The sequence below is a fragment of the Danio rerio genome, chromosome 10, assembly GCF_049306965.1.
Source record: "Danio rerio strain Tuebingen ecotype United States chromosome 10, GRCz12tu, whole genome shotgun sequence".
Lineage (NCBI taxonomy): Eukaryota > Metazoa > Chordata > Actinopteri > Cypriniformes > Danionidae > Danio > Danio rerio.
The window spans coordinates 32,966,050-32,987,473 of NC_133185.1; the positions used below are offsets into that span (position 1 = coordinate 32,966,050).

Genomic DNA, 21,424 nt, shown 5'->3' on the forward strand with positions numbered 1-21,424 from the left:
AGAGATTAAGCCCATTCTCAGCATATAAACTGACAAATGCACACAATGAAATATCAACTCAATGCCTACAGATCATAGAAAAAATTATGCTTTTGCGAGTTTTTATTTAAAACGAGGACAACTTGTTGAATTTCACAAATTTAGGACATGTATAATGTAGCATCTCACCTTGATTTCAGAAGGTTTGGGGCTGCAGAAGCTCTCCTCTACCTCAATTTTAAATGGGCCACCCAGAGCAGTGGGGCCATCCAGAGCGTTGAGGCCAGAGCCAGGCTCCATACAGCCGTCTTTACTGCCCATGTTCATGGGGGAGTAACCCATGAAGTGCTGCTCTAAAGACGGAGGCGTAGGGAACATCTGGTGAAGATCGGCTGTGCCTGAGGGAGGGACAAGCAAAGAAAAAGATGACATGTTAGTGAAAGGACAGAGGAATGATGCATGGCAGTATATCCATAAGTATTTGTGTTTAATACTGAAAAAATATATTGATAAAATATGTGATGTGTTACATATAAAAACGTTATCCCTGTAGAATACTAACATGCAGTTCTTACTCAAAGAAATATGTGCATGATGTCTGTTTCACTGCATGCAACTTAAAAGTTGTCAGAGTGGCCAGCAGGGAGCAGTATACAGAGTCTGAATGATGAAGCAAAACCTGTGTATTTATAGAAACCGAGACTGTGCTCACTTATACAGGAGACAGGGTCCAATGTGGCTGGCTTTGTCTCCTTGCTGCCAAACTTCTCATCTGCTCCATTTACAGCTCTCCGCGCTCCAGGCTATGGAGAAACACACAAATTAGCCAAAAAATCAGGACTACGATTTCATTCAAATTGCAGCAATTTCTGGAAGAAAATAAATTTCCATTACAACATGGCCTTATTTTCCAATAGCAAAGCAATTGTAATATTTAACAGTAATTATTTTGATTGCATATTGATAATATTTCAATTTCTAATTATGTATGGAAATCAACTCCAAGGCCTTGCGTCAGATTGCGTGAAAAAAAAAAAATCTGCTGGTTTGGCAAATCTTCACAGTGACGCAACTCTTTACAGGCTAAAAATCAACGGGAAAACAGATTGACAGTTTGATACTGACCGTTTGTTCGTCCTCATCTGAGTTGAAGAGGTTGTCTAGGTCTTTGATGGAGACTGCCAGGTCTGAATCATGTATGAGGCTGGTGGAAGCAGCCCGGTTATGGGCTGCAGCCCGCTGAGCATCTAAGAGAGAGAAAAAGAAAAAGGAAGAGTGAGGGAGAGTTTAACGCACAGGCCCATTCTCCAGCTTTATCTAGCGTAACCACAGCTTGGACTTGAGACCACATCAGGACAAGCCCTTTCCCTCCCTCAGCGAACACATTTAACCTTTATGGGCAACAATACACTAAACTGACCCAGGCTGTCAACTGGGAAACTATTTCAAATAAAATAAATGGACTCAGGGTTTGAGAAGGGTTCATGAGAGAGTCACTGGAGTGTAACAGGACAATTCTTACCATCAGATGCAGCATTGCCATCTTCTCCCTATAAGAAACCAAAACAAAACAGGAAATGTTAAAAAAAGCAATATATAATAGAGATGCACAAAGATTTGTGAGATTAGACAAGCAGAGTATGTTTTGACACACATCAATACTGAATGAGCTTGGAAAAAACAGAATACATTTACAATAAAAATACAACTTACTCTTAGACACTTTTAACATTTCACAAAACACAATCACATTATGAGTTTATTCACTAGGTTTAAAAAAAAAATCAAAATGTCAAAAAGTCAAAATGTGTCAGAAAAAATCATATTGATAATGTCAAGATAACTTTAAATGAAAGCTACAGTATGTAATTGATTACAATCAAACAAAAATGATTCTGAGCTAGGCGGTAAAATCGGTATCGATTGTCAATATTAATAAAATTTAAAAAAAGATTCGGTATGTAGTTTGGGTATGAAGGCTATAGTTTTATTAAAATGTTGCTTCTGAGTGTGCCCTGGAAGCAGTGCTAATAAGCTTAGAGTGTCAGTTTGTCATTTCCAAAGGAGGCGTGACTTGCTCAACGCATATATGGGAGCGATGCGCCCATGTGAACTGCATGCATTTTTTACAAGCACCTAGTTGAAAACATCTGAACTTTTCAGGATGTCACAAGCGCAGTGCGATTCATGCAAGTAGAACTAACCAACCTGCATCACACTTTGTATGGAATATACACATTTCAGTAATAACGACAGATTAATTCCCTCAGACAAACATAGCACACCCTAACACTGCAGCATTTTTTACTTTTCTCCATAAACTAGCATGGGAGCTGCAGAAATGATTGTCTGTTTGTCATTATATGAAAAAACGGTTGATGGTCACCTAGTTACAAGAGACGCCAGGAGAGCACAAGCGCAAAGTCCTTTGTAAATAATCAAAAAAATCCACGCTCTTGTCACTTTAGGTCAGAATAACAACATGCGTGAAAATGAGAGCCGTATAGCAGCAGTGAGGAGATTTGATTATCATAATTTGTGTTATTGACAGAGTTTGAGGTTTACTGTATCTTTATTATTCACACCTTAAAGTTTGCTTTGATTGATCAGTATTTACTCTTAACCATTGCACACACTTTGTAACATTTTATTTATTGAGTTTAAGAGTCTCTTTGACACTTATGTTATTATCATGAAGAGATATTTTGGTTAAATATTTTTGGTTTTGACTATTAAAAGTATTTGCTTTAGTAATGTTGGTAAATTAAAATAAAGTGGTTAAATAAAAAAGTCATAATATCCCTAAATGTAGTGTTAAATAAAATCAATAATTATTGATATGAAAACTCATATCTTGACTGTATCGCCCAGCCCTAGAACAATGGTTAAATAAACACTACCTAAATACACTGACAAGCGACTACTTCGGATTAGCTTTTTGTTAACCCAAAAATAATTGTGTTTGCATCAATGTTGATGTTTAATCATATTTTCACTTGAATAAAACCACTCAAGGGAGGGAGAGAGTGCAGAAGCATATTTATACTTTGCCACTAAATTACATCTTCCACACACTGCATAATAAACAACACCGTAATAGAAGATAACAGCACAAGCTAACAGGACTGCAGTTTTCCCCCTCGAAACCCAGCCCGTACCCTTAACCTGCCCCCGATGCAACCTGCACATCCCAGAGCCACCATTACAATGCAAGCGGCACGCTATGCGGAGATTCATTACGGCGTGCATAATTTCATTACGCTGCAGGCCGTCTCTCTGCATAAAGAGTGTAATCTGTTCCTCCGTACACACACTTCACATCCTAATGACCAACTCTGTAATAAACGCCTGTACATGCAAATCACTCCGCCCCGTAATCGATAGCAGAACCCTGGGGTGGAGTACATGAGTTAAGGATGCAATTTTCTATGTAGACTATGTATTTTACAACAAAGGAAAGCCGCTGTGTGTGTTTATATGCAACGCAGACACATATGTGCACTGTAGGATATGAGATTGTGTTGTACCATATGGCCCACATAACTTAAACCTTTTCTGCGACTGTTAAAAGTGGCTGAAAGGTTACCAAAATACACAAATGACGTGTAATTCTTGGAGTGTGCACTAAAAAAAGCTCTTGAGAAATGGAGGAACTCAGTACAGAAGGACAAAGCTGATTTTTGTTCAGCCTCCGCAGCTGCCACAAACGAGGCTAAAAGTATGTGTGAAAATCCAACAGGAATGGGAGAGACTGTCTTCGCCCCCTCTATTCAAGCTCTCTCCTCCACGTTTGAGGGTGTCAGATTCAGATCTCAGATGGGAATCTCCCATGAGCTGAAGACAGCAGACATGATGCCAGCATATTACATGCTACACTGCCAAAGGAGAATCTGCGGCATCTCAAATTCCTTCTCACAAGGAGTAGAGGCCCATGTTAAATGGCATGCCTTCACAACCACTTTACTTCCGGAACTTTGAATGCCCAAATGAAACTGAAACTGGCTTGTAAAAAGTGAAAGGAACCTTTAGATTTACACTATCGTTTAAAGGTTTGAGGTAGGACTGCACGATATTGGAAATTTCTGATATTGTGATATTTTATTTTTCTTCTATATATATTACAATATAAAATCAATTTTGGCAGATGATTTGAATAGCTTTATTTGGAATGAAATCATTTGATTTTAATAATCTTGTAGAGGAGTGAATTAAAGAAATTGCAAGCGTAAAAAATAAGATGGAGCAGAGTTTAAAAAAAGGTCAGATATTCAGGTACAGTAAAATGATTTAATATTATCATGATATTTTGCTCTCGATGATAGACCACAATATCAGCAATATATCACAAGAAAACCATCCACAATATATCATGATATTTGTAAATAAAGAGGGAAAAATGCCTCAAAAAGTTAAGATGTATTTCTTTCATTAACAGCATATATATTTTGTAGAACACAATATTAATATGTGTTCGATCCGCCATTACGAGAAGCGCCACCTCATGTACTGCTGCGTAAGTGATAAACTATAGCAGTGCATGGCTGATGAATTAATTCAGATCTTTTGTATCTTTAGATAAATATCAATACTTGGCTACATCGATAATGTATTGTGGGTTATCACAATAAATCAGCATATCGATATTGCATTGTACCCATATTATTGAATATATATGTAATGTAAAATGTTTTCATGCTGAAACGATATTATGTGCAGCCCTAGTTTGAGGACAGTAACATTGAAAGATTTTAACCCTTTCTTCAGAAAGCATGCATTAAATAAAAAAATATGGGTAAGAGGGGAATAGTAAAGATTATTGTAGTTGAAGCCATCAAACTGACATCAACCTTGATGGACCACCACTTTAAATGCTCAACTCTGACAAAAGATTAACAAAACAAAACACTGTATAATCGTTCACCTATAAAAAAAAAAAAAAAACATTTTGAGCTAGCCAAGTAAACATTGCAAATTTGGATTGATTTCAAATGGACTAAAACGGTTGTTTACAAAAAATTTACCTATACTAATATAGCAAACAGTTTATATAAGGTTTCACAAAATTGGTGTTTTACTGTATTTTTCCCCAAAGTTAAAAAAGAAATCCTATGATAGCTAAAATCTTACCAATGTCAAACTTAATGGTCACTTTTAGACTAGATGGTTAACTTTAGCAAAAAGTTGTGCTTACCTTGTGTTTCTTTCCTGGTTCTCTCTCTAATCCAGCTTTGTCTTTCTTATCCGAGAACGTGAACTTGACATCTCCGTCGACAAAGGCATAAGGGTCGACCTCTGGCTCGTGGTCGCCGTCTGTGATGGCTGCAGCCAGGTGCTGGTTCTGTCGCTGCAGGTACATCTGGATCCGCTCATCTGAGACCTTAAGCAGTCTTTTGGAGGCTGCCATTGACCTGGGTAGGACAACAAAAAAATAATAATTTATAGGGGCAAACTTTGACTAAACTACACTTGCAACCATACTGCCCAGACATCAATATATCACACAGGCCAATCAAGTAGGCCACATTTGGGATTAAAGATAAAATAACTGGACATATTAACGACAACAAAAACTATATTAGCTGAATATGGATTTTTTTTGTTATATTTTACAAGCTTCAAGATAACTTAATAATTGTAGTCGTATTATCCCCATGTGTCTATTTTTTTTAAACACCAATATTCCATGATTACATAATCTATTATCATAATTATCATGATTTTGCAGACAAAAATAAAGATGAAGATCAATTAAGAAATTAAATAAAGTATATATGGCTTTGGTATCCAGATATTAGTTGGACACCTCCAAAACCTTGATATTCGAGGTCTCTGCTAGTCTATTGTGCCTTTGGTATTCAAACATCCCTGCTGTTGGTTGAATGGTATGTACCAGCCACTGTCATCTTAACAGATCAGACCACTGAGACTCTGATCAAGGGAGCGACAGCACAAATTTGCACTGGCTAGAGATTAAACCCATTTTGAGGCCCCAGGGAGCACAAGGATTACACTGGGCCACAACAGGAGAATGGACACAAGAGGAAACTAGCCAAGTGCATCCTGGGATCGCTCTGCATTCTATTACATCTCACTTTGGCAAACAGAGACCGCTTTTTAAAACCACCGTACTGCTTCCTTTTTCTGATCTCAGGCAACTCCAGGCTAACAACAAGTTTACAATAAAAATAATACAGATGCAAGCCACTTTTGAAACCTAAAATAGTTAAATGCATTTTTAAACATCATCTCTGCATGAAGCACACATACTAAAGCATCTTCTGACCAAACATTTTTTGTTTCTCCTGAGAGATTCTTTCTTTTCTTTATTTCTTTCTTTCTTTTTTTTTTTTGACTTAATACTATCAACAAGCATTCTTCCTGGAACACAACGGCATGGCTGAGTGATATGTGCACTTTATTTTGTCAAAACACTGCAGCTTCCTTTATTTATGATGGGCCTAAAGTCGCTGCTTTCAATAGCTCTCACTTGCAATGGTATGGACGAAAAGTTCATACTACGCTATCATTATTCACACAAACGTGTCCAAACATTCTCAGTGAGAGCCAAATATTCAGTACATCCTTCTAATATTCCCCCTTTAACAGATTCAACAAACCCCATCTCATGTTAATAAATGTGACATTATAGGCTAAACCAAAACCCAAACGTTTTTATTTTATTTAGATGCAAAGTGACACAGCAAAGGTGATGAATGTCTGCTAAAAACGCAGAATTTTAATGATGCATATTACCACAAAGTAAAGTAAAACACTGCATTTCTAGAGAAAGCGGAGAACATGCACACTTCTTCATACATGTAAACATGTCACGGCTTACTTGGAGACTGTCATCAAACAGCACTGACACCAGTGTCAAATGACTCCTTTTAAATCAAGGTAGCCACAGCTAAAGCTTCCTTTGGAGCTCTTCCAGGAAGTCTGGAGGGTATGTGCATGTCTCAAGTGTGCATATGTGGTGGATTTGATCGCATCCTTACTTTACCCTTTGTTTATCATTTTTTCAAACTTCAATTTGTCCACTCTTTAGCTTATTACTGCACATTTTGGCTGGATGACAAACATGAAAAGTGATCAAACCTATACTGTGACTGCAACCATCCCATTCATAATTAATGAATGTCACATTCGTAATATCTACCTTTAATTTAAAGTAATTATATACATTTTCAATAAGCTTTGAGGTTATTGGATTCTCTATAATATCGCATACACTCCTGTTCAAAGGCTTGGAATCAGGGATTTTTCTTTTAAAGAAATAAATACATTTTATTTATTAATGATGAATTGTATTGTAATGGGTAACATGGTGGCTCAGTGGTTAGCACTGTCACCTCACAGCAAGAATGTTGCTGGTTCAAGTCCTTTCTGAAGTATCATTTTTGCATGTTCTCCACATGTTCGCTTGATTTTTCCTCCGGGTGTTCTGGTTTATCCCACAGTCCAAAGACATGTGCTATAGATGAATTGGGTAAACTAAATTGGCTATAAAGTATGTGTGTTTCCCAGTACTGGGTTGCAGCTGGAAGGGCATCCACTGTGTAAAACATATGCTGGATAAGTTGGTGGTTCATTACATGGTAGCGACCCCTAATGAATAAAAGGACTAAGCAAAGGAAAAATGAATGAATGAATGCATTGTAATGGAACAGTAAATGTTTATAATTTTCTTTTAAGCACTTGAAGAAGAAAAAATCATATTTTTTTACACAAAATTAAGCTGAAAAACAAATAAAATGAACAAATCTTGTGAACCAAATTAGCAAATTAAAGTGATTTCTGAATGATCATAGGAAACTGAATCCTGAGGAGATCATTGGAAAGTGTAGACTGAGGAGTTTGCTTCTGAAATAACTTTATATAACATTTTAAAAAACAAACTATTTTAAATTGCAGCATGATTTCACAATATTACTATTTTTATCTAACAAACAGCTCTGGCAAGAATGAAACTTCTCTAAAAAAACATCTTAAAAATTCAAGCTTTTAAATGGAGTGTAGATCAGTGTCAGCAAAAGTCCGACAATTTTACAAAGCATATAGAAAAGCAATCTCTAAAATTCTATATCAGTCTTGTTCTTCGGAGCAAAAACTGTTATTTAAAATCTTAACCTGCTCATTTCTGCTCAAAGTCCCTACTTAAACCCCTGAGTGTTTGTATGCATGTGTGAGATGGACCCATAATCTCCTAGTTCAAAACAGTGCTGTGCCTGCACATTAGTGAAGAATGATGTCAAAGGGGCACATTGCAAGAGATTAACACTGGTGTGTGCACTAAGAGAAAGAAAATTCTACCTGAAACAAGTGTGTGTTTTGTGTGCGTGTTTGACTGTATGGGGAGCTAAACCACAGCTATTTCAAAACACATATTTTACAAACAAGACAAGGGCTTTGGGGTTCAGTATTAGGGGTTCTCGCTAACAAACTCCGGCTGCTGGAAATAAAAGCACTGTGAGCAGAGAGGATTAAGGGGGTCCGCAGGGTACCCCCCGCTCTCACTTTAGAAACAGTTACTTAAGCCGTTATTACATAAGAAAAATGCACAATGCAATTCTCCTGGCTGTTTACAGGTTATGGAGAGCTCTAAATCCTAAAGATATGTACTTTCAGCACACTGCATTGTAGGAGACTTCAGGGGGATTTTAAAAACGAATGTAATCAAAGTAAGTCTTAAAGGGAAGCTGTGAGGGGAAAACAAGATTTCTCCATATACTTTTGATAATGCATGCAGTCGTACAGACAAAAATCACAAGGCAAAGAATCAACAGAGCCTATTTTAACTAACCTGCAGAAATGGGCTGTTCTGAAATCAGGCTATAAAGGTTATCAGTGCCATAAGTACATTACCACATGATCGCTCACATTTGAATATCAGTGACTATTCAGCATTCAATAATCTGGTCTGTCCTGATGAACAACCTCTCAGCCAATCTAAACAGAGCTCATTTACATACAGAGGTCTGAAAGTACAGCCTACTGAATTCAAAGGGTGAGTGAACAGGTTGAAAAGTCAGAAAAAGATGGGGAAAAGGAACCCTGGATTTATTCACTGGCCAGGGCTACAGACTGCATTTAATATGTTTGCATTTTAAAACTTTTTCCCCACAAGTGTGACTATATTTTGTCAGAGATCGCACTAGAGGTACGATCTATTTACCAACACAAGCAATGCATATAAGATATCGCTGACTGTACTAAAAGCAAAACAAAATTATGCTACTGGACAACCGGGCAATGTGCATTTAACAGCTAAGAATATATGTGAGAAAAGATAGCCCTATTTTGTGAGTCAAAGCAAATGCATTTCTTTGGTTGTTTGCAATTCCACTGAATAGGGCTGCACGATTTTGGCTAAAATGAGATTCACAATTTTCTTTTTTTGCCTAAAATCAAGATCCCGATTCTTTCTCTTGATTCTTTAGGTGTAAAATAAAGGTTCATATGAGTAGGCTATTATTATTGTTAATTCTTAAACATATTGTCACCTTGGAATTATAAGGTTCTATCTGCGTTCTAAATGATTTTGAGATATTGAGCTTCAAAGTTTTGCAATCCATATAGCAAACAGTATGTGTGCAACAATTGTTTAGTTTTTAGTCTTAAATTTAAGTCTTAAATTGTGAACAATAAGTAGTCATTTAATAAGAATATGTCAATAATTCAATTGACAAAAATGTCAGATAGAACCTTATAATTCTAAAGTAAAAGAAAAAAAACATATCAAATACTTGTCGTAATCATAACCGTAAAATGCGATATGATCATTTAATGATGTTCGGCCAGTTTCATTTTCACTTCCGAGTGCGGCTAATGGCTTAATTCAGCCAATTATATTTTCAAGGTCACAAGAAAAGCATAAAGGCGGTATTCATAGGGTATAATTCACCCAAAAATTTAATTTTTGTCATAATGTAATGTCGTATTCACAGCAGCAAGCTGAAGCTCTGTTTGTTTACTAGCGAGAGAACGCATGCGTGTCCGCCAATGATGTCTACTTTAGTGAACAGAACCTGCATAGGCTGTGAATAACAGGTAATAAAAGTTGTAAATAACGTTCAGTTTGTTGCAAACTGAACTCAAAGTGACGGCAGTCATGACATGAGCATACTCAGCAGTAATATTAAAACCGAAAGCGTTCACATTATTTAAATGATCATATCGCATATTATGCTGTGTTCACACCAGACACGGAACGCGTGGATAAACCGCGACATTCACGCGTAAATAGCCGCGTGAACATTTGAGTTTACCAACTTCATTCGCGCATCAAACCCCGCTGGTATCGGTGCTAAATCTATACCTTTAAAACGATACCGGTGCCAAAACGATGCATGAACCTTAACTTTTTGAGAACAAAATTATGGTGGATGACTCTAGAAAAATCTTGTGATTCTCATTTTAGCCAAAATTGTGCAGTCCTATTATAAAAATTTCCAATATGAACTACTTAGACACTGTCCAGGTTAGAAGGCTAGAAGACAGTGCCATAGTTTAACTGTAGCAATAAAAACAGAATAATTGGTGGTGAAATAAAGATAATCATATGAATTTTGTTATGTTAATAATTTATTTCATTTGCATTATATATATTAGATTATAGTATTTTGGTAAAAAAAAAAATATATATATTTTTTTTATGTACACTAAATGTCTAGATTATCATTGATCTATCAACTAATGCTAAATATTTATCAGATGGTATTGCTTTTCTTAATAAAAAATTACACCAGGATTCCATGTCAATCTCCTGTGTAAAGCAGAAGACATAAATATGTAAAATTTACATTAATTATAAATACTACATGTGCAGTGCTCCCAAATCAAACCTTAGTGCCACCAACGGTCCCAGTACTCACAAATGTTAAGCCATGGTCACACTGCAAAAATGCAAGATCGTGCAACAAGTTTCACATGTCACTGTTGCAAAGTTCAAGCTTGGTACCTCTGACATGCAAAATCACATCACATGACTGTGTGAGACCAATCGAAGATCAAAACATGACCTCTCTGTACAGAAAAACAGAATATGGACCAAATGCTCCCTTTTTTAATGTCTAATAATCTTGTTTAATTCCACGTCTTTTCGCAGCACTGCACAACAGAATTTCGCAAGCTCAAACTCTAGTGTGACCGCAGCATTAGTCTGGATCCCTGCTAGGTGTCCCCAGCAATGCCAATTTACTTTCAGAATAAGTCAATGAGATTTTGCATGGTGCCTATACAGAACTTGATACTCACTCAGTAACAGACATAATCCCTTCAGCTCCGAGTGACGCTTCTTCTCGGAGTTTGTCTCCCGGTAGTGTCGGCGTAGGAAACTCTGCATCTTTCCTACGAGGCAAGTTAAAGAACCTCCATGGGGCATGACTTCCATCGTCATCCATATTTACTGCTGCGCTGATATACGGGGTGGGCTCCAGGGTCTCGGGGTATGCAGGGGGGAAAGGTTGGGTGAGGGGTTCCAAACGGGCGTCATCTGGACCCTTCTGGGGCAAAAGGCAGGGTTCTGTGGAGGGAGGATAAAAATGTTGTGGAGTGGAGGGGTTCTTAATGGTGTCTGAGGGTTCCTCGCCACGTTCGCAGGGGTGAGGGCTAAGCGGTGGCGGTTGAGGAGAGCCGACCATCTCTGTTGGGCCACTGCTCCCTACGGTAGATCCAGCCCCACTGTGTAGCTGTGGAGGTTTCGAGCCAGTGCCCACATCAGTAGGCCTGAGCCCAGGAAATCGTCCACTCTCTTGACCTCTGAGAGCCAAGCGCTGGCCCGCAGAGGCGTCAGTTTCCATTGTAACATCTTCGCAGACTGAGTTGCGGTGGTGGAAAGGCGTCTGCGGCCGTTTCTGCTGCTTGTCTCCCTTCTCGGGCTTCTCCCCAGCTTTGTGCTTGATGGGCGGCTGCTGCGTCTGACCGGCGGTGGGTGGCTGGCCAGGTGTGCTGCTTGCTCTCTGCTTCAGTGTTTTGTGCCTGATAAAAAAAAGAAAAATATTTAAATACAACAGGACATGAGTTATGATCTGCAGAAATCATTAATATCAAAGTCTATTACAAGAAATCTTTTTTTTTGGTATTAATTTCTTTTCACTGTGAGAGTTCATAACATTTCCTTTCAGGCTTAATAGGCCTTTGAGACTCGCAACAGAGAAATGTAACAGCTTCTTAATTAGCTCATTATTTAGAATTTTCAAACTATTATTGGATCTTTGAAAAAACACTATTTGAATAAAGATTCTCTGCTTGTCGAGTCCAAGGACAGGTTTTAGAAAGCACCCTTTTAACAACAAGCGCTCTACTCATATCAGAGTCTGTCTGCCCTGATAACGTGTGTCCACACTCTCTCACAGATATGTGAAGCACCGCAGCTGCCAGTGTTTCCCTGTGGGTTCCCTATTACAATGTCTCCGTTTATGTTGTTCTTAAGAGGCAGTTACTACCTCAACCTCCACAGAATCTCAACACACAAGCCTGTAGCTACAACCAGAGGCTTAAAATATACTGCTTTCATCCCTCTGATAAAAAAGCAAGGCTTTCACAACAACCACTCATGTTACAAAGTAAGGAAGCTTTAGTTTAGTTCATATATTAAATAGTGTGGTTACAACTAAGACAGTGTGAAGACATGACCCCAGTAACTACCATTTGGAATCAGCAATATTGTTTTATTCTGGAAGCACACATTAAATTGATCAAGTTACAGTAAAGACCGTAATTTCACATAAATGCTGTTCTTCAACTTTGTATTAATCAAAATATCCAGAAAATAGGACATTTTTCAGTTTCCACAAAAACAGCACAATGTTTTTTACAGTAATAGATGTTTCTTGAGCGTCAGCATATTTAATCGACTTGGAGGATAATACTTTTACATTTTTACAGAAACCTTACTATCCCAAAGCGTTTAAAAAGAGAAACATTTACCTGCACAAACAAACCTGCCAGTTAAACAATCTCAACATATGGCAGTCAGGGGTAGGGCTGGACAATAATTCTATATCAATATATATCGCGATAGAATTCTTTTTTAAAAGGGTGATATGACTTTGAAACTCATTTTTGGTAGTTCAATATAAATTTTCATATATATATATTTTATTATATTTATAAAATCCTATACATTGTGTAATGTCACTGTGACGGTCAGTGCTCAGCCGTCAGAAAGAGCATGATGTACGTCATCCCGCAAGTGACAATACCGACAAGCTGCCAGCGCTCAGCAGCACAGCAGCACAGCAGTTGGTTAGCTCCGTCGCAGAAAGTTTGCCCTGAAGTGTGCCCTGAATACAGATGTGAATGAACAAGCTTCTACAAGTAAGAATGCAGACGAATTAGTTGATGAGAGAGGAAAGACTAATGCAGTGGTGTGGTAATGGTTCGGCTTTTTAAGCTCCGATAAACTTATGGTTTGGTTGCTCTTCTAAATGTGCGGGAGAGAGATGCCGACTAGCATTAGGGACACATCAAATCTGTTCCACCCAATAGAACATACTGAGAGTTAGAAGCAATGACAGAAGATGAGGCATCATAAACGTTTAAGCCAACCTGTCGCCACACCACCATCCACCTTCCCGATACAGAAATCAGCAGTGTCAGAAGAAAAGTCTATGAAGCAAACAGATGGCTAGAGGCGCCATGTAGGATTTAAATTAAACTTCGCTTAACACGTGCATATACACCTATAATTCCCCGCATATAAACCTATACTATTGAATGCTCAAAACATGGATGAAACTTGCGCTTATACATAAAAACTTGATGCATGCATATTGCATACATCCACATGATAAAAGTTTCTGTTCACGTTGGTCAAGCTAACCTCCATGAACTATCTATATATTATTTATATAAATAAGCCAAGTCTGAGAGTATAGTTTTTTGACAGTTTATTTCACATTACTTGTTTGTAAAGACTAAATACAAATAAAAAGTGAACATACATTTTTTTTGTATTGTTTTCATTTAAAAAAACTAAAAGTTATAAGAGCCTGGAGGTTTATTGACTTTGCAAATTCAGTTTGCAGACATTTGTGGGTACAGACATCTATTGTGTGCATTCTTGACAGTTTTTTTTTCTGTGTTTTTAATATTGTTCATATCGATATCAGAATTATATCATATCGACCAAAATTAAGAAATATATCGTAATATAAATTTTAACCATATCGCCCAGCCCTAGTCAGGGGTAAAATGATACCCTCTCTTATCCACATACTCAAAACAATTTCAGCTGTACAAACCTAATGCAAGACAACAGACAGTCGCAAATGCACACACTCATGCAAGCAGAATGCTAAGCAAGCAGAAAGGATCTTAGTCGCGCATGGTCATTTTCACTTCAAGGGGGGACTCCAAGTTTCATCACACCTCTCATGCTGGGTCTCTTCCAAAAAACATATTTGGCAAATGACACCAGTCCCAGGGCGCTTGGCCTTCTCTTGGCCTGAACTGAACAGCTACTCAATGAAGAAAAAGTGAACACTAACAGCACAGCCGCACAACATCAAGTCTGTGTTAACTTTACTAACAACACTCTAAATATACTTGCTAGCACTTACTGTTTCTGGTGTACAATACCATTATCATCCTGTCAACAGCAACAATACTTTTTAAAACACGTTGATACTAAAAGTCTACCGCTTTTCCTTTCAAGCCCTGTTAGTGCAAGCCAAAATAATCCTAGAGTGCACCTATTATGTAAACTAGTTTGTTTTTCTGTGACAGGGCTCTAGACTAACTTTTTAGTCGCACTGGTGCTCCTAACTTTTTTCCTAGGTGCACCAGCACAAATGTTAGGTGCACCCAAATTTTCGACTGAATGACATTGTATACAATTAGATATTTATATAAGGGATAAACAAGGCTGAAATATGAAACTGAGGCATATTTTAACATCACAATGATTACAATAATTAAAGTAAACTATATTACACTAAATTAGGCTGTATAATCTTATTTTGTGATTAAAACAAATGTGATTTAGCAATACCGTGCCACTGACAAGTCAAACGCAAAGAAACACAGCAACCACAGAAATCGCAGTGATAACTTTTTCTGAAGTTACACTTTTCTTTTTTGCACTTAAGTATTGTGCATCTAATATTAAATAAATCAATAATAAACAGGCCCACAGGAGTGTATCCTGTGTGTGTGTGTGTGTGTGTGTGTGTGTGTGTGTGTGTGTGTGTGTGTGTGTGTGTGCGTGCGTGTGTGTGTGTGTGTGTGTGTGTGTGTGTGTTTTATCCACTAACTATTTGTGTGCAGTCTTTAATCACTGAAGACGCTCTCTTTCAAAACCGAAAGTTACTTCGTCTGTCTGGCAATATTTCCCCTTTCAATGGAATGAACAGCCAATTTAGATAAGCCAATATTTAAAGTTTGCAGTGAAGTAACTGTGATGTGCAGCCACATATCGAATCTGAGGTCTTATCTCACTGTCATCCAGACAAGGATACATAGACAACACACAATCAGTGTGTCAAGTCAAGTCACGATTGGTCACACTCTAAAGCCCTGTGCGACTTGGCAAGTGAGTCTCATGTCTTTTCTGCCAAATAATTAAACTCAATGACAGTAACTACAGCAATGATTGCTATGTTTTATTTAAAATGCATACGAATATTTGTAACAAATTTATTGATTTATGTTATTATTATAAGTCAAATGATTTTCTCTGTTATCGTTTTAACTTGTTCAATTGCTTGCAATTCATTTATTTTTTATTGAATAGTTTGATGTCATGATAACTAAGCTGCATTTTCAAACTCACTTCATACATTAATTAAAAAGTGTTATCACCCTCTTTAATGATTAACTACATACACACACTCAGAGCTCTATAATAATTTAATGCTGGGTGTTAAGACTGATAACTTCTTAACAGTTTTGCTGCCATGCCATATGGTAACATATTGGATCAAAGTTGTGTTCATGCTTTTAAAGGTTAGTATCAGTAGGTTAGTTATATCTATAAGCGAGTGTATAAACTGTATAAACAGTAACAAAACATGCTTTTAAACCAGATATAAACATCCAAAACTTGTAGTCTGTCTAAATTGATAGTTTTTTTCCCTCACATCAATTCATTATTCAGTTTCTCGTCAAATCTTAACCAAAGTATCTAGTATCTGACATGCCCCGCCCACTTCAATGGGCTTCTCATTTGCTTTTTATTTTTTATGAGCTCGAGTTCAACTACTCTCTCTGGCACAGCTGTGATAGACTAGATGATATTGGGGTTTTATTTTTAAAAGGAGAGGGGATACTAGGGCTGTGCAATTAATCGAAATCGAGTCGCAATCGCGATTTGAAACGTTGCGATTAGCTAATCGCAAGAGGCTGTGATATGAAATATATATTATTTAATTTCCCCCGCCCAGGGCAAATGTGTGACTGCTGTTTGTGACAGCCTTACTAGCCAATGGAATGAGCACACTTTTGTTCTGCCCAATCAAAATGCAGAATGCGGAACACCCATAATAAAAAAAGCAAATAAACAAGAAAAGTGCGAACAAGTGGGATGATGGCATCTGCCGCTTCAGAAGCATTAATAGACAAATTAATATTAAAGAAAAACATTACGTCGGTAGTATGAGAATATCTTGGTTTCAAAGTGCCTTTTAATGCAGTGACCAAAGAGGGATTTAAAAACTTCATCCAAATGGTGGATAGGAGATATATACTTACATATAAATCACACATATTTTTTGCCATTTTGCAGTATCACTTTTTTGTTTGTATAATAAGCTACACTATCTTCTTAATTTGAGTTAAACTTGTTTACAAAAAAAGAGGTAAGGTAAGAGGTGAGGTAATTTGTGTTTAATTTATGAATATTTGCAAACAAATTTGAAAAAATGTTTATGATAAAGAGATGTTAATATCTTTCTTTTAACGAATACTCACTATATTTTAGCAGTAAGAAGCTACAATACAGATTATTGAGCTGAAGCTTGACTACAAAATTAAATCGCAAATCAAATTTTAAAATCGTAATATCTAACAAAAAAATGCAATTTGATATTTTCCCCAAATCGCACAGCCCTAGGAGATACTTTTCTAGATACCATCCAAACCAGTCATTATCATTAAGTTTAAAAATGGTTGTGCAGTTTACAAGATTATGCATGGCTTAGCTCCTCCCCTTCTATCTGACAATTTAAATACGTAGAAAACAGAGTAACTGGAGGTGCAGCAAGAGCTGATTGCATTATTTCACTTAGAAAAATGCATTATGGTCAAGCTTATTTTTCTTCTATACCAGAGGTGTCCAAACTCGGTCCTCGAGGGCCAGTGTCAAGGAGAGTTAAGCTCCAACCCTAATCAGACACACCTGAACCAGCTAATCAAGCTCTTACTATATATGCTAGAAACTTCTTGGCAGGTGTGTTGAAGCAAGTTGGAGATAAACTCTACAGGACACTGGCCCTCCAGGACCGAGTTTAGACACCCCTGTTCTAGACCATTGCATCAGTGGAATTTGGTACCACAAAATTTCTCTGTTAGAGAATGTGTATGTTTTAAATCATTAAAAGTCGAATTTCAGGAAATTACCTCTTGGTTTTTTGATATTGTTGTGGTGTTGTCATTTACTCGAGTATTGTTTATAGTTTGATTCTGTCATTTTATTAGTATAGGCCAGGGGTGTCCAAACTCGGTCCTGGAGGGCCAGTGTCCTGCATAGTTTAGCTCCAACTTCCTTCAACCTCTCTGGAAGTTTCTAGTATACCTAGAAAGAGTTTGATTAGCTAGTTCAAGAGTGCTTAATTAGTGTTTAAACGAAAATATGCAGGACACTAGTCCTCCAGGACAGTGTTTCGACACCTCTGGTATAGGCCTTCAACATTTGGCAAAAGAAGCACCATTGAAAACTAGTCTTTGGGTAATTTTGGGTATATTTACATTCTTGGGGACTAATGTATTATGTCTCTGGTTGTGAAATAAATTAAATGTATAGTAAAAGAAAATAAATAAAACTTAGAACTCCACAGGAACCAAAATGTAATGAAGCCATTTACAGAACTATAAGACTAGATCCAGCCTGACATTCACACATGCCAACTTTTGAAATCCAAGCAAGCTTTAGTCCTTCTCTACATCAGAGAAGGAAATAAAGAATTAAGAGCAAGACTTAAGACAGCGCTTAACGCCATCACTCAAACTACTTTTTCCGGTTTTCATAAAGAGCTCATTAAATACTCTGACAAATGTAATGCCTGTCATTTTAATGAGTGACAGATGACACCATCAGAGCTGAAAAGCGATTAGCAGCAGCAGCAGCGGAGCAGGACGGTGAGAGCGTATATACGAGTGTACAGGACTGAGTGAGTTTGGACATCTGTACCTAGAACAGTTGCAGTTTGATCTCTGTGTGGAGTCCACGAAGTCCCAGGCGCCCACTTTTATTAGTGTCTCCTCCTCGCTGGTTCCGTTGGAGGCCGTGGCAGAGAATTTCCGTCTGTGGATGCACAGTGAATCAAGATTGGGATCAAATCTCTGCATCTTTTCAATAGCTTCTAAATCACAAAATTCATGGCACTTCGTTAAGGCTAGTTGTTTGCACGCTATACCCCACTGAATATTTCTCAGGGTTTGTTTAAGATTGAAAGTCAATGGGCTGAATGCACGGCAAGTGTTTTACAGCCACTGATAAACTTCCAGTGAAAGGTTGATGTGACTGTTTTCAATTTCGTAAGTTTCCTTCAACGGCATCGATAATGTAAATTAATTAAAATATAATCCATTAAATAGACTTAAGCATTAATTTAGTCATTCAAGCGTAAAGGAGAGGAAAGAGTGCTGAAGCTCTGTTGAAAATACTGTGGTAAAATCAACTTCAAGATTTTAAAGCCATGGCGTGGAACAATGAAATTTAATTCAGTGCTTCCTGTCCAGTCTAAGACCCACTTTATATTGTTCTAATGAGGCAGTGAATATCATTGATTTTAAAGAAACTAGATCTTAAAAGTAGAGATTTTATAATGGCATGACAGTTTAGCAGAAGCGCTTGATCTGACTTACTGAAATGTGAGTCCCTGTGCATATACCACATTTATGCACCCATTTTAGACGTGTCAATGTTCAATAATATAACATACACCATTAATGAGCATGCATGATTATTGTTATTAAGAGCACTTTAAAATTACTGTGAATGTTTAATTTATTTTTAAGAGATGCTTTAAAGAATGTAAAGACTATGTTTTTCAAGCATTTTAACATGTTAGTCTGGCCTAGGACTGACCAACATATTGATTGAAGATATTCTGATTCCTTATAGCCCTATTGTTTGTGAACCCTTTAGAAAATAAGGCTCTTATTGTTCCGTTAATAATTAAACAAAACTGAAGATGAAAACTACTTACAATGCATTTATTAATCTAAGGTGATGCTAATTTTTTTCAGCTTATTTTCATGGTGATCTCTTATTTAACGGAGCTTATAAGTAAAAATGCTGTTGTTTTTTTATAAACAATAACAACTGTAATAAATGTTTATGTTAACTGAAGTATACTGAGATGCTATTGCAAACCTACTGTACTTTATTATCTTTTGCAATTTAATTCATTTGAAAATTAATTTACCTCTTAATATATACATTAAAATTAACATTTAAAATAAATCGAAAAAGCATTGGTTCTTTTTGCTATTATACCTATAAATATAATATTACTATATAATATAAGCCTTTGTTGTCAAAATCATGATAAACTAGAGGACAAGTGCAAATATTGGCTAAGCAAATAATTTTTTTTTTTTACTTTAAAATTAGTGCCCAGGAAATAAGCAATTGAAACAAACTCGATTCAAAAGTAACAAGAAATACTGTAAAATTCGAGCTTAAAACCCTTACAGAAAAATTGTGACAACTAGTCCTAATGACTCTTACTTAACCTTTTTATCTAGAGTTCATTTCTACATATAAAACAGTCAACAGTCAATCACTGATAAGACGTTTCTTTCTGTTTGATTCATCATGACTGTAAAAGACGCTTATCAGATGTAAGATTCTCTCTGAACACACTCACTTGTTCTGAGCTCGGTTGATGTTGCACTCTTGCCAGACAGTTTCAACCACCTGACTGGCCATCCTTCGTGGAATCTTGCCACCGTGATGACTGGTGTTGTCAACACTGAATCCATCCATCGCCACCGGCAACCGCATCCACTTCTGTGCCGAATGAGAGTGAACTAGAGAAGACAAAAAAAAAAAGTTTGAGAAATATTGTAACAGATATTGCCCGTGAAATAAGATGATCAATAATTTGAGATGAGGTTAAGGTGTGATTATTACCTGTCTGAGCCTCCTCAGGTGAGGTGGGAGGAGTCAGAGTCACTGAAGAGATGGCAGGGTCACGGTTTGAAGCAGGCACTTGATGGCCATTTGAATAGACAGCGGTGCAGTGCGAGGAGCCCGTCTGTGTTATAGTGGGGATGTCTGACTGCGGGACTAACACCAGGCATGCTGGATATACCATGCGCACACCACCTGAGGAGCAAATATAACAAACACGTTAATACAAAATAATAAATCCACACAAAAATCTGCATGCCAGAGCGATGAATACAGCTCTGGAAAAAAGATTTATATTTATACGTTTATCTATAAAACATTTTGACATTTTAGTTTTATTCTGTAAAATATGGGATGACATTTCTTACAAATTAAAATATGTTGTCATTTAGAGCTTTTTTGGCATTACATTTTATGTTCATACACATTTTTACACATCACAACACCAATGTTATAACGTCAGACTTTAACTTTAAAACTTTTAATATTAATATTTGGTAGAAAAACCCTGATTTTCAATGAGCAAAAATGCTCTAAATTACAATATTTGTAGACCTTTATAGGATAAAACAAATATTAACATTTTACTCAAACCCATACTTAATAAATGAACTAATACACAGAATTGTCAAGTGGCCTGTCTGTTGTTTCCAGATGTGTATTTTGCCTACAAAGCAAATATTCAATTTACCAGCCCATATGAGTAAAATATATTGACTCACCAACAAGCACTTCCACTGCTGCCAGGGAATCGTCCTCCCAGTCTATGTCCTCCATTTTGTCCTCTGCGCTCTCCTTGGAGGTTGGGCTGATGGGATAAAACTGGTTCCATTCTTCAATGAGCTTCTGTGTCGGAGGGTCAGACAGCTTAAAGGACTGGCCGGTCAGTGTCCCGTTCAGTCCAAATGGACTCAGAATCACTGTAGAAAGAATGAGAGAGAAGATTTAGTGATACGCACTACATACAGTACAGAACACTAGAGATACCAGGCTATAGTGGCATAAAGGTCAAGAATCTGGGACACAGGCCTGTCACGATTATCAGATCTAATGGAGATTATTTGAGATAATCATAATAATGGTGCTCTTTTAATACCAGTTTGCTACACAAATACTGGGAGTTTATGCAAATATCAATATATTTAT

At 37.1% G+C, this 21,424-nt stretch overlaps 1 protein-coding gene across 2 annotated transcripts in view; it reads right to left on the reverse strand.

Moving 5' to 3' along the window:
- med13a (mediator complex subunit 13a) overlaps positions 1 to 21,424 on the reverse strand; it is an 86,815-nt gene that overhangs the window by 15,455 nt on the left and 49,936 nt on the right. For both annotated transcript variants that reach the window (XM_073913432.1, NM_001281468.1), the window contains 10 exon segments: positions 21,001 to 21,198; positions 20,279 to 20,473; positions 20,013 to 20,175; positions 18,329 to 18,442; positions 11,236 to 11,958; positions 5,171 to 5,387; positions 1,502 to 1,529; positions 1,105 to 1,226; positions 692 to 782; positions 169 to 377 (listed from right to left, as the gene is read on the reverse strand). In XM_073913432.1, the coding sequence (XP_073769533.1) occupies positions 169 to 377; positions 692 to 782; positions 1,105 to 1,226; positions 1,502 to 1,529; positions 5,171 to 5,387; positions 11,236 to 11,958; positions 18,329 to 18,442; positions 20,013 to 20,175; positions 20,279 to 20,473; positions 21,001 to 21,198 (2,060 nt within the window).